General features: G+C 33.8%; 1 protein-coding gene across 1 annotated transcript in view; it reads right to left on the bottom strand.

Moving 5' to 3' along the window:
* magi2b (membrane associated guanylate kinase, WW and PDZ domain containing 2b) overlaps nt 1-24,358 on the bottom strand; it is an 80,381-nt gene that overhangs the window by 29,243 nt on the left and 26,780 nt on the right. The window contains exons 4-9 of the mRNA XM_073831635.1: nt 23,465-23,522; nt 23,201-23,322; nt 22,819-23,001; nt 12,538-13,046; nt 11,665-11,830; nt 1,061-1,092 (exon numbers count right to left, since the gene is read on the bottom strand). Coding sequence (XP_073687736.1) covers nt 1,061-1,092; nt 11,665-11,830; nt 12,538-13,046; nt 22,819-23,001; nt 23,201-23,322; nt 23,465-23,522 — 1,070 coding nt within the window. The remainder of the gene's footprint in view (nt 1-1,060; nt 1,093-11,664; nt 11,831-12,537; nt 13,047-22,818; nt 23,002-23,200; nt 23,323-23,464; nt 23,523-24,358) is intronic.

The following is a 24,358-nucleotide window of genomic DNA, read 5'->3' on the forward strand; positions in this document are numbered from 1 at the left end:
CCTGAAAAAAACAACAACAGCAGAATTCAGGCAGAGCAAGACAAGATGAGCGTTTGAGGTTAAAAAGCATATAAATTGTAATAAAAAATAAAAAAAAAATAACCGATCGTGCATTTTGGAAGTCAGGACACCATAGAAGTCCACTATATGGAGAAAAATCTTGAAATGTTTTCCTCAAAAAACATAATTTCTTTACGACTGAAGAAAGAAGACATGAACATATTGACAAGGGGATGAGTACATTATATGTAAATTTTTTGTTAAGGAAGTGAACGTCTCCTTTAAGAGCTGGGGGGGTGAAAACTTTATGAATTTGAAGATCAGGGTAAATTTAACTTACTTGTTCTGGGAAACAAGTACCTTCTGTAGCTTCTAAAGGGCAGTACTAAATGGAAAAAACATGACATTTAGGCAAAATAAGAAAAATGTACACATCCTCATTCTGTTCAAAAGTTTACACCCCTGGCTCTTAATGCACCGTTTTTCCTTCTGAAGCATCTGGGAACGTTAGAACTAATATTTTCTCTTGTGGACTAGATGTAAACATCTTTTATGTGAAATATCTTATTCAGGTCAGTACTAATTAAAAAATAACATGCATTTTGTATGATCCCTCTTACTTTGGTCAAATAATTATCATTTTACAGATTCTGCAAGGTGTGTGTAAACTTGATGATTTTGAAGTTGGTGGAGAAAATGAGATTTTCTACCCTACCTTTATAAACAAGAGCACACAAAGAACTAACATGCAAGTTGAGTATTTCTGTTTAAACAGTATACAAATTTGTATTTTTCTTAGAAAATGACTAATCATTTTGCTAGATAAGACCTTTATTCCTCAAAAAGCCTTAATTTCTTTCTGACTGAAGAAAGAAAGACAGTAACATCTTGGATGACATGGGGGTAAGTAAATTATCAGGACATTTTATTCTGGAAGTGGTTGAATCTGTATTGAAGCCTTACTTCACAATTCATTTAAGTTACAGCAGGTGTCAAGGTCAATTTACGAATATGCTAAAACAACAGCAGTTTGAGAAATCAAATAGTTTAAATCATTCACCTGTTTTGTGGGATCCCAGGGTGTGTAGAGGCCTGACAGAGAAAGAAAGAGAAAATGATTAATATCATGAGATCTAAGGAGTAAAACAACTTGTTTTCTCATAATAGTCACATAATATTCATTCATTTTTCTTCTTCACTTTGTTGTACTGTAGGCGGTAAGGAAAGTTTATTGCATTTATTTGCAAGGTAATTACATCATTAGCTTTGAGCAGATGCCAACTCATTCAAAAAAAAAAAAAAAAAACTACAATGGAGCCTGATAGATAGGCCAGTAACGCTTGTAGAATACGTGTTGAATCTATATCACTGTTGCTATTGAATAGCTTCGCATCCCTGAGATGTCGTATCAGACAAATAGTAGTAAAATGTATTAGTATTAGGGTAATCAGTAACTCTAAAGAATCATTTAGGATTATGATCACTTACAAGAAAAAACTAAATGGAAATTAGCATTTTTATCATTATTATTATTACAGCACATTTTGAATTTGACTCAAACTCAAGGTTTTATATCATACATTATATACAGTACTGCAAAAGTTATTTTCTTAATTAGCATTCTGTCAGGATAAAAATTAATTTCCACCACTGAATAAACATTTTTAAACGGTTATTGAGACTTTTTGAGACCTGGTACAAACTCACAATTCTGACCTTTTTATTAGAATTGCATGATATAAAGTCACAACTGAGAGAAATAAAGTCCAATTTTGAGGGGAAAAAAGACTGTTATGTTTATCTCTCATAATGACATAACTCGCTTAATAACTTGCGTGTTATAAAGTCAGAATTGCAAGTTTGGTGAGATATAATAACTCACTCAGGGGAAAAAATCTGAATTGTGAATTGTATCTTGCAAGTCTATCAGAATTGCGACTTTATTTGTTCAGAAATCTGACTTGTATTCTCAGAATTGCTTGTTTATATCTCACAATTTTGATTTTAGAACTCACAACTGAGTTTATATCTTGTGATTCTGACTTTGTTTCTCAGAATTGTGAGTTTTTCTCAGAATTGCAATTCAGATTTTATAACTCGAAATTGTAAGTTTATATGACACAACTCTGAGAAAAAGTGTCACAACTGCGAGATATAAACTCTGAGTATATATAATTCTGATATAAAAATTCTGAGTAAAAAAAAAAATTAGAAATGTGAGTGTACAGTCGTGGCCAAAAATTTTGAGAATTACATAAATATTGGAAATTGAAAAAGTTGCTGCTTAAGTTTTTATAATAGCAATTTGCATATACTCCAGAATGTTATGAAGAGCGATCAGATGAATTGCATAGTCCTTCTTTGCCATGAAAATTAACTTAATCCTGAAAAAAACTTTCCACTGCATTGTTAAGAAGGCTTCAGGGCGTCCAAGAAAGTCCAGCAAGCGCCAGGATCGTCTCCTAAAGAGGATTCAGCTGCGGGATCGGAGTGCCACCAGTGCAGAGCTTGCTCAGGAATGGCAGCAGGCAGGTGTGAGCGCATCTGCACGCACAGTGAGGCCAAGACTTTTGGAAGATGGCCTGGTGTCAAGAAGGGCAGCAAAGAAGCCACTTCTCTCCAAAAAAAACATCAGGGACAGATTGATCTTCTGCAAAAAGTATGGCGAATGGACTGCTGAGGACTGGGGCAAAGTCATATTCTCCGATGAAGCCTCTTTCCGATTGTTTGGAGCATCTGGAAAAAGGCTTGTCCGGAGAAGAAAAGGTGAGCGCTACCATCAGTCCTGTGTCATGCCAACAGTAAAGCATCCTGAGACCATTCATGTGTGGGGTCGCTTCTCATCCAAGGGAGTGGGCTCACTCACAATTTTGCCCGAAAACACAGCCATAAATAAACAATGGTACCAAAACACCCTCCAACAGCAACTTCTTCCAACAATCCAACAACAGTTTGGTGAAGAACAATGCATTTTCCAGCACGATGGAGCACCGTGCCATAAGGCAAAAGTGATAACTAAGTGGCTCGGGGACCAAAACGTTGACATTTTGGGTCCATGGCCTGGAAACTCCCCAGATCTTAAAACTTGTGGTCAATCCTCAAGAGGCGGGTGGACAAACAAAAACCCACTAATTCTGACAAACTTCAAGAGGTGATTATGAAAGAATGGGTTGCTATCAGTCAGGATTTGGCCCAGAAGTTGATTGAGAGCATGCCCAGTCGAATTTGCAGAGGTCCTGAAAAAGAAGGGCCAACACTGCAAATACTGACTCTTTGCATAAATGTCATGTAATTGTCGATAAAAGCCTTTGAAACGTATGAAGTGCTTGTAATTATATTTTAGTAAATCACAGAAACAACTGAAACAAAGATCTAAAAGCAGTTGAGCAGCAAACTTTGTGAAAACTAAAATTTGTGTCATTCTCAAAACTTTTGGCCACGACTGTATATCTTGCAATTGTGACTTTATTTCTCAGAATTGCTTGTTTATGTATCACAACTCAGACTTTATAACTTGCAATTGTGAGTTTATATCACACAATTTTGAGAAAAAAGTCAGACTTGTGAGTTAATATCTTGCAATTCTGACTTTATTTCTCAGAATTGCTTGTCTTTCACAATTCAGACTTTATAACTTGCAACTGTGAGTTCATATCACATAATTTTGAGAAGAAAAAGTCAGAATTGAGTTTGCAATTCTGACTTTGTTCCTCAGAATTGTCACTTTATTTCTCAGAATTGTGAGGTGGTTCTCAGAATTGCTTATGTCTCTCGCAATTTAGCCTTTATAACTTGCAATTGTGAGTTTATATCACACAATTCTGAGCAAAAAGTCATTATTGCAAGATATAGACATGTAATTCAGAGAGAATAATCAAAATTGTGAGTTTATCTTGCAATTGTGACTTTGTTTCTCAGAACTGCAACTTTATTTCTCGGAATTGCTTGTTTATACAGTATGTCATAATTCTGACTTTATAACTCGCAATTTTGAGTTTATATCACACAATTCTGAGAAAAAAGTCGAAATTGTGAGTTTATATCTTGCAATTCTGACTTTGTTTCTCAGAATTATCACTTGTTTTCTCAGAATTGCTTACGTCTGAGAAAAAGGTCAGAATTGCAAGATATAAACTTGCACAAAAAATTAGAATTGCGAGATGTAAACTCGGAATTGTGAGAATTGCCTTTTTATTTTACTTTTTTTTATTTTATTCCGTGGCAGAAATGGGCTTCAATAGAAAACTCATTAATTTCTGTATATTTTCTTGAGATAAGTATTTGCATTAGATATTACGTTTATTTTTCGAACCCCACTGGCATATTGTTGTTTTTCTTGTTTTATTAAAAAAGTGCCAGAGGGTCAGAAAAATTTACCTAATTCAGAATATATATTTTAATATAATATGTCTTCGTAAATTTAAAAACTATTAGCTAATTAATTAAGAAAATAATATTGTATAAATGACTCAAATCCAACTAACTTTTTTCTTTTTTTTTTTTTCAAATAAAAATAATTAATAAAAAATATTATAGCATTATACATACCGTATCTTACTGACTAAATAAGGTTACACTAACAGAAATTCATTTTAATGGTCAGGCTGGGTAGAAATAGGTTGTATAGTTTACAACGACACATTCCACTTTTTACAACATGAAAGAACGACCACAATACTGTTTTATTCTGAGTTCCTCATATAACCAAAAGCATGATATGCATTTGCAATACGACTGTCTGTGGTATGAAGAAGGTTGTTTAAAATTCATCTGCAATGTGATTAAACCTTGGCCAGAGGTGCTATGAGAATAATGAGTCGTGACTTTTCATTTCTTAGTCTCATAGTCACATTTCTTTCAATTGCACAGACCATATTGTGATTCTTGTGCTTGTGTGTGCATGAAAATGTGCATGCGTGTGTGTGGCCTGTACGTCTGGATTTCTAGGGGAGCAAGGCATTTTTATGCCTACTTAAACTAACAGGATTACATCAAACGCTATATGACCAGGACACGACTTGGCAACGAAGGGCTAAACATAAAGCCTCGGGCAAATACGCACAGCCGTGCCACTCCGCAAGTCCTCATCCTCCCCCAATGCATCACAAAAGATGTCATATGGACAACAAAGAGCGGAGAACTTCGATCAATCTCGCGTGCAAGGCTTCAAGGATTTGTCCTCCTATTTCCTGGTTGCTTTATTCAGACTCGAATGCTGAAACAACCTTCAAAGAAGTCAAACTTATGTTGAATGGCATGTTCTGTCAGTGGCCTCATGCGTCCTTGGGTTTCATTCATGTCAGGCATCTCTCTCAGGTGAAGTCTGAAAGGTGAGTCAGATGGAATCATGAGGGATTCGAGGTGACTGTCAGCTCCGAGTTCTCCGAGACCCAGATGGAAGAGAGCCAAGAGGATGTAAGAGAGCTGTCGGCACTGCTGAAATGCCACGGCCCTGATGATATTTCCGACAGTACAGGGAGTCAGAGGAGTATAGTTATCGCCTCACACCTGCCTGTCCAGTCCTACCTGAGATGTCAATAATGCTCATAAAAGAAGTGCAGAGAGAAAGAAGGACAGTGGATTTGTGCTCTGACTGCTGGGCTAATAAGGTAGAGAAATGCTGGAAGAATTAGAAATGGGACAATTCTGGTTCCTTAATGATTCTTTTAGTACTCTGGGCAAATTTGGAGATAAGAAACACATTTCTTATTGCATTCACCTCCCTCGGCAGTCTGTTGCCAAATGAGATCATTTCTGATTCCAGCAGAAATAAAGGTAGTGAAATTATTGCAAAAGTTGCATTTATGCACATGGGTACAAAAGCAATCCAATAACCCATCCTAAGTAGGGCTGAATATATATTCATTATGATTTTGCTGGCAGAAATACATGTAGGAATATATTGCTATTATTTTTTGTATGTATCTTATGAAGTAATGGGGCATATAAATAAAACCAGATCAAATGAATCTTTTTTCTTTTGTTCATTTAGTTAGTAACAGCATTGATTCATTTTCAACTAGTTTTTTTTTACTTTTAGCAGTTTAGTATCCACAATTTAGTTAAAATAATAGTCTCTCTGATTCAGTGGCATTCTAGTATTATTTATATACTACTATAATATTTAATAATATTTTGAATTTATTTGAATTTCAGTTTAGTTTAAGTTTTAGTCATTTTAATCTGCTTTTGTCATTGTTATTTTTGTAAAATATTTTTTCATTTTTATTTGATTGTTTTTTTTAAGTATTTCAGGTTTAGTAATTTTTTAAACACTTTCTTATTTCTGTTTTAAGTTTTAATTTTCATGTAGATTTTTTTACTTTTTAGAAATTTTATTTTATATCAGCTTTATTTTAATTAATTTAAAATCATTCTGATAGTTTTAGTTTACAATAACAACACTGCTCTGATAAAAAAAACAGTAATTTTAGTCAATTAATACCGTTATATAAATGTGATATTAATAATATTTAAGAAATATCAAGATATACTAAATGACAAAATAGAGATTTTCAAGCTATATCATCCATTCCTAGTCCTAATTAAACACTACAAACTTTATTTCTGTTTGAAGTTTTAATTTCCATGTAGTTTTTCTTTTAATTTTTACAATTTAGCTTTATTTCAATTCACTTAAAGATAATTTTAAAAGTTTTAGTTTACAATAACAACACTGCTCTGATAAAAGTAATTCCTTTATATAAATATGACAGTAATGATATAAAAAAAATCAAGGATATATACTGAAAGACAAAATAAGATTTGTTTAGCAATATCATCCATCCCTAATTAAACACTACTAAAAATTGTTATTATAAACTAAAACTATTAAAATGATCTTTAAGTTAACTGAAATAAAGCTAAATTGTAAAACTACAAAAAGCTAAAACAGAAATAAAATTTAAGTGCTAAAATTACTAAACCTGAAATAATTAAAACTAAAAATAAATAAATAAATACCACTTGAACAAGATGCTGTGAAGTGAAATAAAAGACAACCTGACAATATGTATAAAATATTTTTGTTTAATATTAAGAAATTACAAAATATACTGAATGACAAAATAGAGATTTTAAACTCATCCATATCATCCATTGCTAGTCCTAATTAAACACTTCAAAAAATATAATTTAATAAATACTGTCAGATTTATTTATTTTTTTTGTGTGTAGTTTTTTTTGTAGTTTTTCTTTTCATTTTTACATTTTATTTTATATCAGCTTTATTTCAATTAACTTAAAAATAGGATAAAGAAGAAAAAAACAATAATTTTAGTCAAGAATACCTTTACACAAATATGATATTAATGATATTTAAGAAATACCAAGATATATACTAAATGACAAAAATAGATTTTTTTAGCTATATCATCCATTTCTAGTCCTAATTAAACACTACAAAAATTATTAAACAAAAATATTATTTTATAAATATTGTCAGGTTGTCTTCTATTTCACTTCACATCATCCTGTTCCAGTGGTGTATTTATTGATTTTTATTTTATTGATTTTTAATTATTTTAGGTTTAGTCATTTTAGCACTTTATCTGTTTTACGTAATTATTTTCGTGTAGATTTATTTTATAGTTTTAGTTTACAATAACAACACTGCTCTGATAAAAAAAAAAAATTGTCAAGTAATACCTTTGTATACACAAATGATATTTAAGCAATAAGGTACGAGAGGCCGTGCTGTATCGTGAATAAATCACGGCTGAAGGGCGTTGTTAGGCATGACGCGAAGCGGAGTGCCTGCAACCCCTTTAGCCGTGATTTATTCACGATACAGCACGGCCTCAAGTACCTTATTGCTTTTATAAAACGGTTACCACACAATAAAAATATTAAAATCAAAAATATATAATAATTTATATATATTAAGTTGTATGTTTTCATAAAGTAAAATCATTAACTGCCTTCCGCTGTAAAAAGTAGTCCCTAACTGCTGCAGCTGTGTTTACGTTGCTAAGGGTGGTTGCTAAGGGGGTTCAATGATACACAAAACCGTTGAGTGAAGCGGTCATAGCAGTGCCGTATCATGAATACGACACAGCTGCTGACCAATCAGAATTGAGGAATGGAACTAACCGTTTTATAATAAAAAATATTACACTACACTAAAAGACAAAATATTGCGATTTTTTTTAGCAATATCATCCATCCCTAATACTAAACATTATTTATTATTATAAAATAATTATTTAATTATTATTTCAGGTTAATTCGCTTTTTTATCTCTCTCTCTCTCTCTCTCCTCTCTCTCTCTCTCTCTCTCTCTCTCTATCTATCTATCTATCTATCTATCTATCTATCTATCTATCTCTCTCTCTCTCTCTCTCTCTCTCTCTCTCTCTCTCTCTCTCTCTCTCTCTCTCTATATATATATATATATATATATATATATCAGCTTTATTTCAATTAACTTAAAATCATTTATGGTTTTAGTTTACAATAACAACACTGCTCTGATAAAAAAAGAGATAATTTTAGTCACATAATACCTTTATAAATATGATATTAATAATATTTAAGAAATATCAAGATATACTGAATGACAAAATAAAGATTTTTAAGCTATATCATCCATCCCTAGTCCTACACTACTAAAAAAAAAATAGAATTCTGTTCCAGTGGTATTTATTTATTTATTTATTTTTATTTTATTGTTGTTGTTTAAAAAAAAATAAAAAAAAAAATATATATATATATATATATATATATATATATATATATATATATATATATATATATATATATATATATATATATTTCTGTTAGTTCTAATTTTCAAGTTGATTTTTTTTGTCATTTCTCACCTAATATTTTAATTCTATTTTATATCATCTTTATTTCAGTTAAGTTTGTTGTTGGGAACAGTGCGGACACCGCAAAAGAAAGACTATCTATTTGTTCTGGTTCCTTGTTCTGGTGTGAAATTATGCTTGTCTTGACATTTATTTGCCCATTCATCCCGCTGCTTTAAATAGATATATTCATGTAAATTTATGTAAATTATGATAATATAAACTCTTCACGTCACCAAGAATAAATTACATCTCCTCAATCAGCATCTATTTCAGAGTATTCCCTCAGTGCTTACCTGCTGGGAAGCAACACGCTCTGATTGGCCTGCTCTCAGAACGCCCCGCCCCCTCGAGCCCCTCAGCATTCTGATTCGCCTGCCTGTTTATCTCCACAGCTCAGTGTGGGAGTCGTGCTTTAATTAGAGAACTGGGGAAAAGAGCTGCGAACATGGCCGGCGCTGACCGGGCTCTTGGCAGAACGCCGGCAGGAAACTGAATGGTCTCGCACTTAGCCAGTGAGTCACGCGGGACAGTCTCTCGCTCTGTTACAAGAGGCCTTGGAGTGGTTGCTGAAAGGTCCTTTAAGACCGTAGCCTTCGATATAGTCATGAAACACGCAGAGGAGGTGAGAACAGACGCACTGTGTAATTGGCAGGAAGCGTGGATGTAATTACTTGATTTATAGTGGTTCAGAGGAACGGACAAACGTCTTAAGAGCGTATATCAGGTTTACAGTACACATGGAGAGACTGTAGCCTTCTTCGAGATAGTTTCTATTAATTGCCTCATTAATTTTCATTCTAATAATATCCTAATTAAGAAGGGTGATAAAATATTAAGCTCTGCACGGACATTTTAATGAAAGTAAGCACTCCGATAAGTGGACTCGCATGGAATTAGTAGATTAGCTTGGCTCCAGTCTGAATATGCTAATAACTGTCACCAGCTCTTGCCAAGAGATGATACAGTGTGCAATCTTGCGAAAGCCCTGCTAAAATTGCCCAAAAACAGCTCATCAGCTTCAGTTATTCTGAAAGAAAACAGTTCAAGTCTGAGAAATTGAGATGTACTGGTTAGTTTGTGAGGCAAAGCACATTTAGGAGTCTATAACAGGAAAGTTTCTCTCCTCTTATTTCAAAATCTTGCTGAATCAAAGTTTAAGGCGAGTTCAGAGCACTTAAAACTGAAGCACTTAAGTGTACAAAGTTACTTTCATCATGTCAACCCAAAACTTTAAAAGAGAAGTTTGCCCAAACTGATATTCTGTCATCTTTAAATAATTATCACGCCCAACTTGAGGAAAATGTACTAATTTAAAAGTGAGTACAGCATAGCATCTGTGTTCATTTCTCTTTTTTGTGTTGAATAGAAAAAGACATACAGTCAAGCCCGAAATTATTCACACCCCTGGCAAATTCTGACTTACTTTTATTCAACCAGCAAGTTTTTTTTTTTGACTGGAAATGACACAGGCTTCTTCCAAAAGATAATAAGACGATGTACAAGGCATCATTGTGGGAAAAAAAATATTTCTCAGCTTTTACTTACATTTGAACAAAAAGTGGCATATCCAAAATTATTCATACCCTTCTCAATAATCAATAGAAAAGCCTTTTTTGGCTATTACAGCAATCAAATGCTTCCTATAATTGGACTCTACTGGTATTTTTGCCCATTCGTCTTTAGCGATGAGCTCCAACTCTTTCAGGTTGGAGGGTCTTCTTGCCCTGATCTTTAGCTCCCTCCACAGATTCTCAATTGGATTTAAGTCAGGACTCTGGCTGAGCCACTGGAAAACGTTAGTTTTTGTCAGCTAACCATTTCTTCACCACTTTTGCTGTGTGTTTTGGGTCGTTGTCGTACTTAAATGTCCACTGGTGCCCAAGGCCAAGTTTCTCTGCAGACTGCCTGATGTTGTTGTTGAGAATTTTGATGTATTGCTCCTTTTTCATGGTGCCGTTTACTGTGATTAGTTTCCCTGGCCCACCGGCTGAAAAACACCCCCAAAACATTAGGTTCCCACCACCATGTTTGACAGTGGGGATGGTGTTCTTAGGGTTGAAGGCTTCTCCTTTTATACGCCAAATGAAGGCTACATCATTGTGACCAAAGTTTTCTTTTCCAGATGAGCATTTGCAAAGGTCAAGCAGGCTTTTGTGTGCCTTATCTGGAGAAGTGGTGTCCTCCTTGGTCTGCGTCCGTGGAACCCAGCGGTGTGCAGTGTCCGTTAAACTGTCTGCCTTGAGATGTTGCCACCAGCAGAGCCCAGATTCATCAGGATGGCCTTGGTGGTGATCCCTGGATTCTTTTTTACCTCTCTCACTATCCTCCTGGCCAGCACAGGTGTCACTTTTGGCTTCCGACCACATCCTCTGAGATTTTTCACGGTGCGGAAAGTCTTGTATTTTTTAATAATACTTTGCACTTAGGATGCTTTAGAACAGCTTGGACTATTTGGAATGATATTGAACTTTGGATTTTCCCATAGACTGTGACAGTTTGCAAAAGGTATGAATAATTTTGGACATGCCACTTTTTGTTCAAATGTAAATACAAGCTTAGAAATATTTTTTCCACAATGATGCCTTGTACATCATCTTATTATCTTTTGGGAGAAGCCTGTGTCATTTCCGGTCAAAAAAAAATCTTGCTGGTTGAATAAAAGTAACTTTAAGTCAGAATTTGCCAGGGGTATGAATAATTTTGGGCTTGACTGTATAGGGTGAGTGAACATTGACAGAATTTTCATTTGTCAGTGAACACTGTGCTTTGCCAAGGTCTGACGTAGATTTTAGGTGACCTTCAGCAGATTTCTGACGAGCTTGGTTTTAAAAACGAAGGGTGGAAATGTGCGCACCTGCTGCTGCTCCTCTCTGAATGACAAGCGTAGCCTCTGTTCCCACTGGACAGTCCTTGAGCAGCTGCACCACCTGTGTGTGGTTGAGTCCCTGGAGACCCTTCTGATTAATCTCAACCATCAAATCTCCTTCACATAACCCCGGACAACCCTGCGGCTCCAGAACCTGATCGGAATGTATAGAAACAGTTATGACACGTATCATGCACTTAAATGTGCATTTAAGAATTAAGACAGGACATAAAAAGAAAGATAAAACATTGATAGAATGATTGAATGATAGATAGATAAAATGACAGAATGATAGATAGAATGAAAGAGCGATAGACGGAATGATAACCACAGAATGACAGAACTATAGATAGAACCACAGATTGAATGATAGAAAGATAGATAGAATGATAGAACGACAAATAGACAGAATGAAAGAACGATAGACACAAGCATAGAATGATAGAAAGACAGATACAACGATAGAATGACAGAACAATAGATAGAATTAAAGAGCGATATATAGAATGATAGAACGATAGAACAATAGATACAACCACAGAATGATTGAATGATAGATAGAATGATAGGAACATAGATACAATGATAGATAGAATGAAGAGCAATAGAATGATAGAACGATAGAATAGATAGGATGATAGAATGATAGATAAACAGAACGATAGAACAATTAAATGATAGAATAATAGAAAGACAGATACAACAACATGATAAAACGATAGATATAACCTTAGAACGATAGAATGATAGAACAAAAGATAGAAAGAGAGACAGACAGACAGATAGAACGATAGACAGACAGATAGATAGATCCCCAATATTAAAATGTTTGTTCAAAGAATAACATGGATATCAGCACACCTGTTTGACTCTTTGCCCTGTGGGACTGTCCGCTATGGTGAACCCGAAACCCTCTGTTCCTTTGGTTATAGTGAGACTCAGAAGTTCAGGGGCCACTTGAGCACCAGCAGTTGCTCCTGAGGATGACGCCATAGAGACACTATCATCAGGTGGGGGTCCCGGTGTGGTCAGGGATGGAGGTTGCGAGCCGTCCAGGTGTGTGTCTCCAGGATGGGAATGCGGGGTGAGGCCGTCGCCATGCTCGGGTACCAAGCGGCCAGTCAAAGACATGTACTCCATGTAATTTTCATAGTTGTTCCTTCCATTGAGCAGCAATGGGTGATCCACTAGACCCAAAGGGGGCATGGAGGAGCTGGCGGATGGGTCTTCTGGGTCATAAGGGAGAGGGTAACCTCGACACAGCACCAGGGTGACGCTCTGGCCAATGGGGACAGACTGGAAAAGCTTCACTACATCGGCATGGGTGGTGCCCAAAACACAGATGTCATTGATGTAGACAATCACATCACCTGATGAAGAAATAATGACAAAAATGAGAGTACTAAACAAAATATGAAGCGTCATACTCCCAAGTGCACTGTGTCATGACTCTACGGAAGCCCATTTCTGCCCCTAAATAAAAAATAAAAAGGTAATTGTGAGTTTTTATCTTGCAATTCTGACTTTTTTTCTTACAACTGCATGATATAAACTCACAATTGCAAGTTATAAAGTCAGAATTGTGGGATATAAACTCGCAATTGTGAAAAAGTTTCAGAATCGCAAGATAAAAACTTGCAAATCTGACTTTTTTTTTCTCACAAATGCGAGTTTATATCTTGCAATTCTGACTTATTTTGTTAGAATTGTTGGATATAAACTCATAATCGCGAGTTATAAAGTTGTTCTGAGGGGAATAAAGACTGATATGTTCTCAGAATTGCTAAATTTATAATCTCACAATTCTACTTAACTCACAATTGCTTGTTATAACTGTGAAAATTCTGTGAAAAAAAGTCATAATTATGAGTTTGTATCTCGCAATTCTGACTTTATTTCTCAGAATTGTAACTTTATTTCTTAGAATTGTGAGTTTGTATCATGCAGTTCTAAATTTTTCTTGCAATTGCTTGTTATGAAGTCAAAATTAAGAAAATTCTGAGAAAAAAGTCAGAATTGAGTTTGCATCTCAAAATTTCTTGTTATAAAGTCAAAATTAAGAAAATTCTGAGAAAAAAAAAGTCAGAATAATAATAGTTTGTATGGCGCAATTCTGACTTTATTTCTCAGAATTGCAACTTTATCAGAATTGCTAGTTTGTATATCACAATTCTCAGTTTTGTGAGTAAAACGTAGAACTGTGTGATACAAACTCACAATTCTAAGAAATAAAGTTACAATTCTGAGAAATAAAGTCAGAATTGCGAAAACTCAGAGATACAAACTCATAATTCTAACTTTTTTCTCAGAATTTTCACAATTGTGAGTTTTTGCAATTCTGGGTTTTTTTTTGCAGTTACTTGTTATAAAGTCAGAATTGCAAAAATTCTGAGAAAAAAAGTCAAAATTATGAGTTTGTATCTCGCAATTCTGAACTTAATTTCTCAGAAATCCAACTTTATTTATCATAATAGCGATTTTGTATATCACAATTCTCTTATAATTCAGAATCGTCGAAAATTCTGAGAATAAAAGTCAGAATTGGGACTTTATCTCACAATTCTGAGTATTTCTCGCAATTGTTTGTTATAAAGTCAGAATTGCAAAAATTTTGAGAAAAAAGTCAGAATTATGAGTTTGTATCTCGCAATTCTGACTTTATTTCTCAGAATTGCAACTTTATTTCTCAGAAATCCAAGTTTATATCTTGCAATTCTAATTTTTTTTTCCACAATTGCTTGTTATAAAGTCAGAATTGTGAAAATTCTGAAAAATAAAGTCTGAATTATGAGTTTGTATCTCGCAATTCTGACTTTATTTCTCAGAATTGCAACTTTATTTCTCAGAATTGTGAGTTTGAGTCTCGCAATTCTGAGTTTCTATTAACTGCTTGTTATAAAGTCAGAATTATGAGTTTGTATCTCTAAATTTTGAGTTTTTCTCACAATTTCTTGTTATAAAGAACTGCAAAAATTCTGAGAAAAAAGTCCATTATGAGTTTGTATCTTGCATTTCTGACTGTATTTCTCAGAATTGCAACTTTATTTCTCAGAATTGCAACTTTATTTCTCAGAATTGTGAGTTTGATTCTCGCAATTCTGAGTTTCTATTAACTGCTTGTTATAAAGTCAGAATAATGAGTTTGTATCTCTAAGTTTTGAGTTTTTCTCACAATTGCTTGTTATAAAGTCAGAATTGCGAAAATTTTGAGAAAAAAGTCAGAATTATGAGTTTGTATCTCGCAATTCTGACTTTATTTCTCAGAATTGCAACTTTATATCTCAGAAATCCAAGTTTATATCTTGCAATTCTAATTTTTTTCACAATTGCTTGTTATAAAGTCAGAATTGTGAAAATTCTGAGAAAAAAAGTCAGAATTATGAGTTAGTATCTCGCAATTCTGACTTAATTTCTCAGAATTGCAACTTTATCAGAATTGTGAGTTTGAGTCTCGCAATTCTGAGTTTCTCTTAACGGCTTGTTATAAAGTCAGAATTATGAGTTTGTATCTCAAAATTTTGAGTTTTTCCTCACAATTGATTGTTATAAAGAATTGCAAAAATTCTGAGAAAAAAGTCCATTATGAGTTTGTATCTCACAATTCTGACTTTATTTCTCAGAATTGCAAGTTTATATCTTGCAATTCTATTTTTTTTTTTTCACAATTGCTTGTTATAAAGTCATAATTTTGAAATTTTGGGAAAAAAAAGTCAGAATTATGAGTTTGTATCTCGCAATTCTGACTTTATTTCTCAGAATTGCAACTTTATTTCTCAGAAATCCAAGTTTATATCTTGCAATTCTAATTTTTTTTTCCACAATTGCTTGTTATAAAGTCAGAATTGTGAAAATTCTGAAAAATAAAGTCTGAATTATGAGTTTGTATCTCGCAATTCTGACTTTATTTCTCAGAATTGCAACTTTATTTCTCAGAATTGTGAGTTTGAGTCTCGCAATTCTGAGTTTCTATTAACTGCTTGTTATAAAGTCAGAATTATGAGTTTGTATCTCTAAATTTTGAGTTTTTCTCACAATTTCTTGTTATAAAGAACTGCAAAAATTCTGAGAAAAAAGTCCATTATGAGTTTGTATCTTGCATTTCTGACTGTATTTCTCAGAATTGCAACTTTATTTCTCAGAATTGCAACTTTATTTCTCAGAATTGTGAGTTTGATTCTCGCAATTCTGAGTTTCTATTAACTGCTTGTTATAAAGTCAGAATAATGAGTTTGTATCTCTAAGTTTTGAGTTTTTCTCACAATTGCTTGTTATAAAGTCAGAATTGCGAAAATTTTGAGAAAAAAGTCAGAATTATGAGTTTGTATCTCGCAATTCTGACTTTATTTCTCAGAATTGCAACTTTATATCTCAGAAATCCAAGTTTATATCTTGCAATTCTAATTTTTTTCACAATTGCTTGTTATAAAGTCAGAATTGTGAAAATTCTGAGAAAAAAAGTCAGAATTATGAGTTTGTATCTCGCAATTCTGACTTAATTTCTCAGAATTGCAACTTTATCAGAATTGTGAGTTTGAGTCTCGCAATTCTGAGTTTCTATTAACTGCTTGTTATAAAGTCAGAATAATGAGTTTGTATCTCTAAGTTTTGAGTTTTTCTCACAATTGCTTGTTATAAAGTCAGAATTGCGAAAATTTTGAGAAAAAAGTCAGAATTATGAGTTTGTATCTCGCAATTCTGACTTTATTTCTCAGAATTGCAACTTTATATCTCAGAAATCCAAGTTTATATCTTGCAATTCTAATTTTTTTCACAATTGCTTGTTATAAAGTCAGAATTGTGAAAATTCTGAGAAAAAAAGTCAGAATTATGAGTTAGTATCTCGCAATTCTGACTTAATTTCTCAGAATTGCAACTTTATCAGAATTGTGAGTTTGAGTCTCGCAATTCTGAGTTTCTCTTAACGGCTTGTTATAAAGTCAGAATTATGAGTTTGTATCTCAAAATTTTGAGTTTTTCCTCACAATTGATTGTTATAAAGAATTGCAAAAATTCTGAGAAAAAAGTCCATTATGAGTTTGTATCTTACAATTCTGACTTTATTTCTCAGAATTGCAAGTTTATATCTTGCAATTCTATTTTTTTTTCACAATTGCTTGTTATAAAGTCATAATTTTGAAATTTTGGGAAAAAAAAGTCAGAATTATGAGTTTGTATCTCGCAATTCTGACTTTATTTCTCAGAATTGCAAGTTTATTTTTTAGAATTGCGAGTTTCTATCTGAAATACTTACTTTAAAACTCCCAACTGCTAGTTAATATCATGCAATTATGAGAAAAAAGTCAGAACTCTGAGTTTATATCACGCAATTCTGACTATATAACTCGCAATTGTGAGAGAAAAAAGTAAGAATTAGTAATAATCGTCATCGTATTAGTATTTTTTTTTCCGAATTGCGTTGTCGTAGAATTAGAATAATTATTAAAACTGTATTTCTAAGTGTTGTTCTTGGTCTGAACGAGCCTTTAAAGCACAATCACATTTACCAGTGTTCGGACAAATTTTTATGGGAAAAATCCAGTCATTTTAATAAGAATCTACACAAATTGGAATTTTGCGTAACGGCAAACGGGTTCAAGTTGGTCGCACAAATTTGATGTTTTGACAGCTCCTTGATTTTAAAACAACAGCTGTGTGAGCTATTAATATATCAATATGATAACCAATGGACCTTATTTTCTTCTGCGATATTTTGCCAAAATGTTGATAACGTGACAGTAGACAGCAAGACAGTTTCTCTAGGTGTTTGAAAACACACATCCTTAGGGTTAATAAAATAGACATTCTTTGACCCAAATGTTTACGAAATCATATTTCGGATTAGAGTCCTCTCCACACATACACAGGTTTTATTGCATAAGTGCAGACAGTTGTAGACACCAACCGAGCGAGCTATCAGCAAAGCAGGCCGATAATGAGCCGTTTCAGTAATAAAGGCAACCTGAGGCCTGTTGAAACTGAACAAGCTGTGTATGTGTATGTGTGTGTGGAATAAAGTAGGACTTCTATAAAGGACCCCATTCCCCCATCAAAAGCGGATAAAACACACAAGCTCCCACCAAAGCCCAAATTGCAATGCTAGCTGGAGGCATATGCAAATAAAGCATCATTATCTGTGAGGGCCTTGGGAAGTGATGTCATCTTCAGAGCTCACAGATGTGATACACTTCTAAAGTGAACACATGATCAAGGAAACGAACAAGCCATCCAGAAAGGTAGAGTCGCAGGGAGGACGCAAGTTTCCCATACTAGGTTAAGAGTTCCTCTACAAGGGAATAGAGAAGTTATGAAAAAGCAGCAAATAAGCCTACGGCGTCCGCCTGTGATGACTCACTCAAAGACGCTCTTTCATCACAGAAAAACACACTGCGACAAGCGTGACCTTGCGCTAGCTCTGTGCAAGCTATTAGGGACTGTTGTCAAGCGGTGGCTACAAAGATAATGATGTTTCCTAGTCCGTTCGCTGAGGGTTTTCTCCTGAGATTTGAGGTCACAGCTCAACACAGCTTATATATCGATAAGCATCTGTGTATTAAAAGGGGGCATAATAATAAATTCATAACACTCCAGTCAAACTGGACAATTAGGCCTGCAGGCATTGTTTGGTTTCCTTAGCAACAGTAACTATGGTTCACGTGACAATCATTGGTAAACAGAAATCTATAGCTGAATTGATTTTTTTCCACCTTTTTCTTTCCATAAGAGTGGGAGCAACACTTCGTAAATTGTATGGGTCTGGCTTACGGTTTCATCCGCGTCCAGCTATTTTTAGCTGTACAAAACAGCTCGTTTTGCTGCTTGATATTGCAAATTGGTCTTACCATATTATTTTAATGCATTATCTTAATTATGAGCACACTGGTTTGTAGTGCAAACAGTTTTATTCTTCAGTGAACTACTGATATGAATTGATACATATCGACTATAGTGATTAATTGGCTAATATCCCTGCTGAAAAAACCCCCCAGCTAAAACCATCATATATATATATATATATATATATATATATATATATATATATATATATATATATTCAGATTTACTTAAATATATTTATGGTTTACATTTATATGTTCAGTTTTTTGTCTATATATTCAGACTTCAAACTACATAGTCAGATTTATTTCTATATATCCATGATTTATATATTAAGATTTTTATCTTTATATTCTAATTTACACTTACAGATGTTTTTCCTGAACGCGGAAGTAAGCACGACTCTTAATTGAAAGAATGCTTTGCATTTCCGGTCTGCATTGTTTCTAGTCAAATTAGGGTATATTCCGAGCTAATAATCTAATGTTAAACCTATTCAAATGTTTTAAATAGCACATGGCTCCATAGCGCCATCACTTGGCAATATCGCAATGACCGTCATTTGTCAGTGCCTCACTTTAATGAGTGTGTAGATGACACGAAGCAGTGGACGTTAGCTACATTAAAACAGATAGAAGCTATTTGAATGGGTTCCTATGGAAACCGGAACAGAAAAGCATTCAATCTGAGGTTAGAATTCGTAATGGCGGCGCTCATCGTTTACTCAGGAAAAAGGTCTATATATTCTGATTTATAAATATATATTCTGATTTACTTCTATATATTCAGACTTCCAACTATATATTCTGAATTACATTTATATATTCATATTTGTATTTATATATTCTGATTTACATTTATATATTCTGATTTATAAATAAATACTCTGATTTACTTCTATATTTTCAGATTATGTGGGATCAGTAAGATTTTATTACTTTTTAAAGAGGCAGCATTTATTTAATTAAAAATACAGAAAAAAAACTGTAATATTGTGAAATGTTAATGCAATTTAAAATAGTGGTTTTCTTTTTTAATATAAATTAAAATATAAATTATTACTGTGATGCAAAGCTAACTTTTCATCATCATTACTCCAGTATTCAATCTCACATGATTCTTCAGAAATCATTCTAATATGCTAATTTATTATCAGTGTTGGAAACAGTTGTGCTGCTTAATATTTTTTTTGGAACCTGTGATACTTTTTTCAGGATTCTTTGATAAATAAAACATTAAAAAGAACAGCATTTATTTAAAATACAAAACTTTTGCAACAATAAACACCTCGTTCAAAGTTTGGGGTCAGTAATTTTTTTCTTTCTTTCTCTCTTTGAAAGAAATTAATACTTTTATGCAGGTAGGATGTGTTAAATTAACAAAAAATGATAGTAAAGACTTATATTGTTAGAAAAGATTTCTATTTTGAATAAATGCTGTTCTTTTTAACTTTTTATTCATCAAAGAATCCTAAAAAAAAGTATCACAGGTTCAAAAAAAATATTAAGCAGCACATACAAGCAACATGTTGTTTCCAACATTGATAATAAAAGTAATAAATCAGCATATTAGAATGATTTCTGAAGGATCATGTGACACTGAAGACTGGAGTAATGGCTGATGAAAATTCAGCTTTGCATAATAGAAATAAATTATATTTTAAAAGTATATTAAAATAAAAACTGTTATTTTGAATTGCATAATATTTCATAATATTACTTTTATTCTGTATTTTTGATCAAATAAATGGAACTTTGATGAGCATAGGAGAGTTTATTAAAAACAATTTAAAAAATCGTATTGATCCTACTTTTGAGCGGCAGTATATATTCTGATACAAATATATATTCTGATGTACTTCTATATATTCAGACTTACAACTATATATTCTGAGTTACATTTATATATGTGACCCTGGACCACATAAGGGTCAATTTTTTTTTTTTTTAAATTGAAAGCTGAATAAATAAGCTTTCCATTGATGTATGTTTGTTAGGATAGTACAATATTTGGCTGAAACACAACTATTTAAAAATCTGTAATCTGAGGGAGCAAAAAAATCGAAATATTGAGAAAAGTTGTCCAAATGAAGTTCTTAGCAATGCATATTACTAATAAAAAATTAAGTTTTGATATATTTATGGTAGGAAATGTACAAAATATCTTCATGGAACAGGATCTTCACTTAATATCCTAACGCTGTTTGGCATAAAAGAAAAATTGACCATTTTGACCCATAATATTTTTGGATATTGCTACAAATAAACCTGTACTACTCAAGACTACTGGTTTTGTGGTCCAGGGTCACATATTCAGATTTATATATTCTGATTTATAAATATATTTATAAAATATATACATTTACAAATATATATTCTGATTTACTTCTATATAGTCACGATTTACATTTATGTATTCAGACTTTAAATATTTATTTTATGTTTGGTGCTTTATAAAGAAATATGTATATGTGTGTGTGTGTGTGTGTGTGTGTATGAATATAATATGTACAGTATGTCACAAAAGTTAGTACACCCCTCACATTTCAGCAACCATTTTAGTATATCTTCTCAATGGACAATACTAAAGAAATGAAACTGAGATATATTTTAGACTAGTCAATGTGCAGCTTGTATAGCAGTACAGATTTACTGTCCCCTGAAAATAACTCAACATACAGCCATTATTGTCAAAATAACTGGCAACAAAAGTGAGTACACCCTAAGTGAACTTGTCCAAAGTGTCAATATTTTGTGGTAGCAGCACTATTGTTATCTGGTACTGCCTTAATCATCCTGGGCATGGAATTGACCAGAGCTGCACGGGTTGCTGCTGGGATCCTCTTCCACTCCTCTTCCAGCTGCTGGACGTTAAGACACATGGTGCTTCTCCACCATATGCTTGAGGATGCTCCACAGGTGCAGATGCATAGGGTTCAGGTCTGGAGACATATTTGGCCACCCCATCACCTTCAGCTTCCTCAGCAAGGCAGTTGTCATCTTGGTGGTGTGTTTGGGGTTGTTATCATGTTGGAAAACTGCCGTTTGGCCTAGTTTCTGGAGGGAAGGCATCATGTTCTGCTTCAGAATGTACAGTACATAATGAAATCCATGTTTCCTTCAATGAACTGCAGCTCCCCAGTACCAGCAGCACTCATGCAGCCCCAGGACCATGATGCTACCAGCACCATACTTGACTGTAGGAAGACACAATTTTCTTGGTACTCCTTACCAGGGCATCGCCACACATGCCGGACACCATCTGAGCCAAACAAGTTTATCTTATAGTCTCATCAGACCACAGGAAATGGTTCCAATAATTCATGCTCTTGGTTGTCTTCAGCAAACTGTTTGCGGGCTTTCTTATGAGCCAGCTTCAGATGAGGCTTCGTTCTGGGACGACCCCTATGCAAACCGACTTGTTGCAGTGTGCGGCGTATGGTCTGAGCACCGACAAGCTGACCTTCTACTTCTGCAAGCTTTAAAGCAATGCTGGCAGCACTCATGCATCTGTTTTTTGAAGCCAGGTTCTGCACCTGACGCACAGAACGAGTGCTCAACTTCGTTGATCGACCCTTGCAAGACCTGTTCCAAATGGAACCCATCTTGGAGAACCTCTGTATGACCCTGACCACTGTAGTGTAACTCTGTTTCAGAGTGTTACTGAACCTCTAATAGCCTTGGCCATCTTTGTGGAGAGCAACAATTCTAATTCTCAAATCCTCAGAGAGTTCTCTGTCATGAGATGTCATGTTGAACATCCAGTGTCAGTATGAGAGAATTGTAATTAAAACACCTAATTTTAACTGCTCTAATACAAGATAGACAACTTTGTATGGTCCTGTCAAGCAGACAAAGACATAAACATGATGAATAGGACATGTGGCTTTGCATGGTTAAACAACATACTGCTGTTATCACTTAGGGTGTACTCACTTTTGTTGCCAGCTTTTTTGACAATAATGGCTGTAGGTTGAGTTATTTTCAGAGGACAGTGAATCTATACTGCTATACAAGCTGCACATTGACTACTTTAAAATCTACCCAAGTTTCATTTCTATAGTATTGTCCCTTGGGAAGATATACTAAAATGGTTGCTGAAATGTGAGGGGTGTACTCACTTTTGTGAGATAATGTATATAATATTTATATAATATATATTCTAGTGATCTTAATAAATCACTTTACATCAAAACAGTTGCATAATTTAGTTCAATTCATCCTTCTGCAAGAATGGAGCATAAACTTATTAGCACACTAAACATAAAACACATAAGTTAAGAGGTCCTGATTTTCTTGATTTTCTCACCTGTGTCCATCTTGCCATCCTGGGCTGCAGGTCCTTCAGGTATGACGCTCTTGACCTGTAGGAACTCGTCCGGCTCGTCCCCACCAATAATAGTGAAGCCGAATCCCATGTTGCTCTTCTGCAGCACCGTGGTGAGGAACGTCCCTTTGAGTTGTGTGGCGTCCCTCGTGAATGGAGGTTTTTCTGTGAAGACAATTGCACATAAACTATCAGAGGAATACAGGGCACACTGCACAGCCACCTCTACTGTATGGTCTTTGGTGCTTCGGTCAAGCTAAAGTGACATAAAAGTAGGGCACACCTGAGCAACCCGTAACCGAGAAACATCGATAAAACCAACTGGGTGAAGATGGTATATATGGGCCACAGAGAAAAGCAGTACCTCTATATATTGTGGGCAATGGCAGCGCCGATAGACCTTGACTTTGCATTTGCTGTTGCTGTTGGATCCTTCGTTTGGCCTCTAGGACGGGGTTCTCAAACTGTGTCCTTCTGTTAATGTGGCTGCGGGGCAGAACGAGCAGATATTTAATAACGCTGGGACCCTCCCTCCCTCGGCGCACGCATTGAAGAGCATGATGCCAACGATTCGCGCTCAGATTCGACAAAAATTTGGTGCTGGAAAGAAGAAATCTGAAGAACTTACTCAACATAGTAACTGCCATAAATAGGGTCGTCTATTTTCTCCCAGCCATATGGAAGTTCTGTAGAAAGAAAAAAATAAAATAAAATGGTCGGCACCTTGTTGCAAATAATGTTTTTTATATCTCTGAAGCATGTGAACTCATATTTAAGGTAGTCTGGGTTGGATTTTCAGTATGTTTTTTGAGTATATAGTCTTTTTGTATATAGATTATAATTTTTAGTAGTTTTAGTTTTAGAGAAACAATAACAATACACACATTTACGAGATACATATCAAATGAGTTATACATACAAAACACAGATATACAGTATATATGATCTACAACTAAAAATATTTAAAGCATTTTCTGTAATGAAAATTTTGCTAAAATCAAATAATAAAATTAAATATTTTTAAAAAGTGAAAAATTATCAATTTTGTCTTGGCAACAACACATGTTGAAGTACTATTATTTATAAACTAAAATTGAAATAAAAATAAATGAACACAAATTAAATTATAAAACTATAAAAAAGAAAGAAAGCCAATTAAAAGACAAAGGCACATAACCAAATTATTCAAACTTATTCTGTATATTGCATTTTAAAACTTGATCTTAAACTATAAATAAAATGAAATAAAAATACTTCGTTAGTATTTCTATAGTATTTCTAACAGTATATAAACTATACTAACAATTAATAACAGTATATATATAGACAATTATAAATACAATGTACAAACACACCACAACAAGAACAATCTAACATTATATTAATATATATTATTTATTATATATATTATATTAGATATTATTATAATTACAGTTATATTATTATATTATCATTATTGTTATTTATTTATTTATTTATTATTATTATATTATTATATTATAATTTTTTGGCATAGCTTTGT

Source organism: Garra rufa, chromosome 25 (genome assembly GCF_049309525.1).
Source record: "Garra rufa chromosome 25, GarRuf1.0, whole genome shotgun sequence".
NCBI classification, from domain to species: Eukaryota; Metazoa; Chordata; class Actinopteri; order Cypriniformes; family Cyprinidae; genus Garra; species Garra rufa.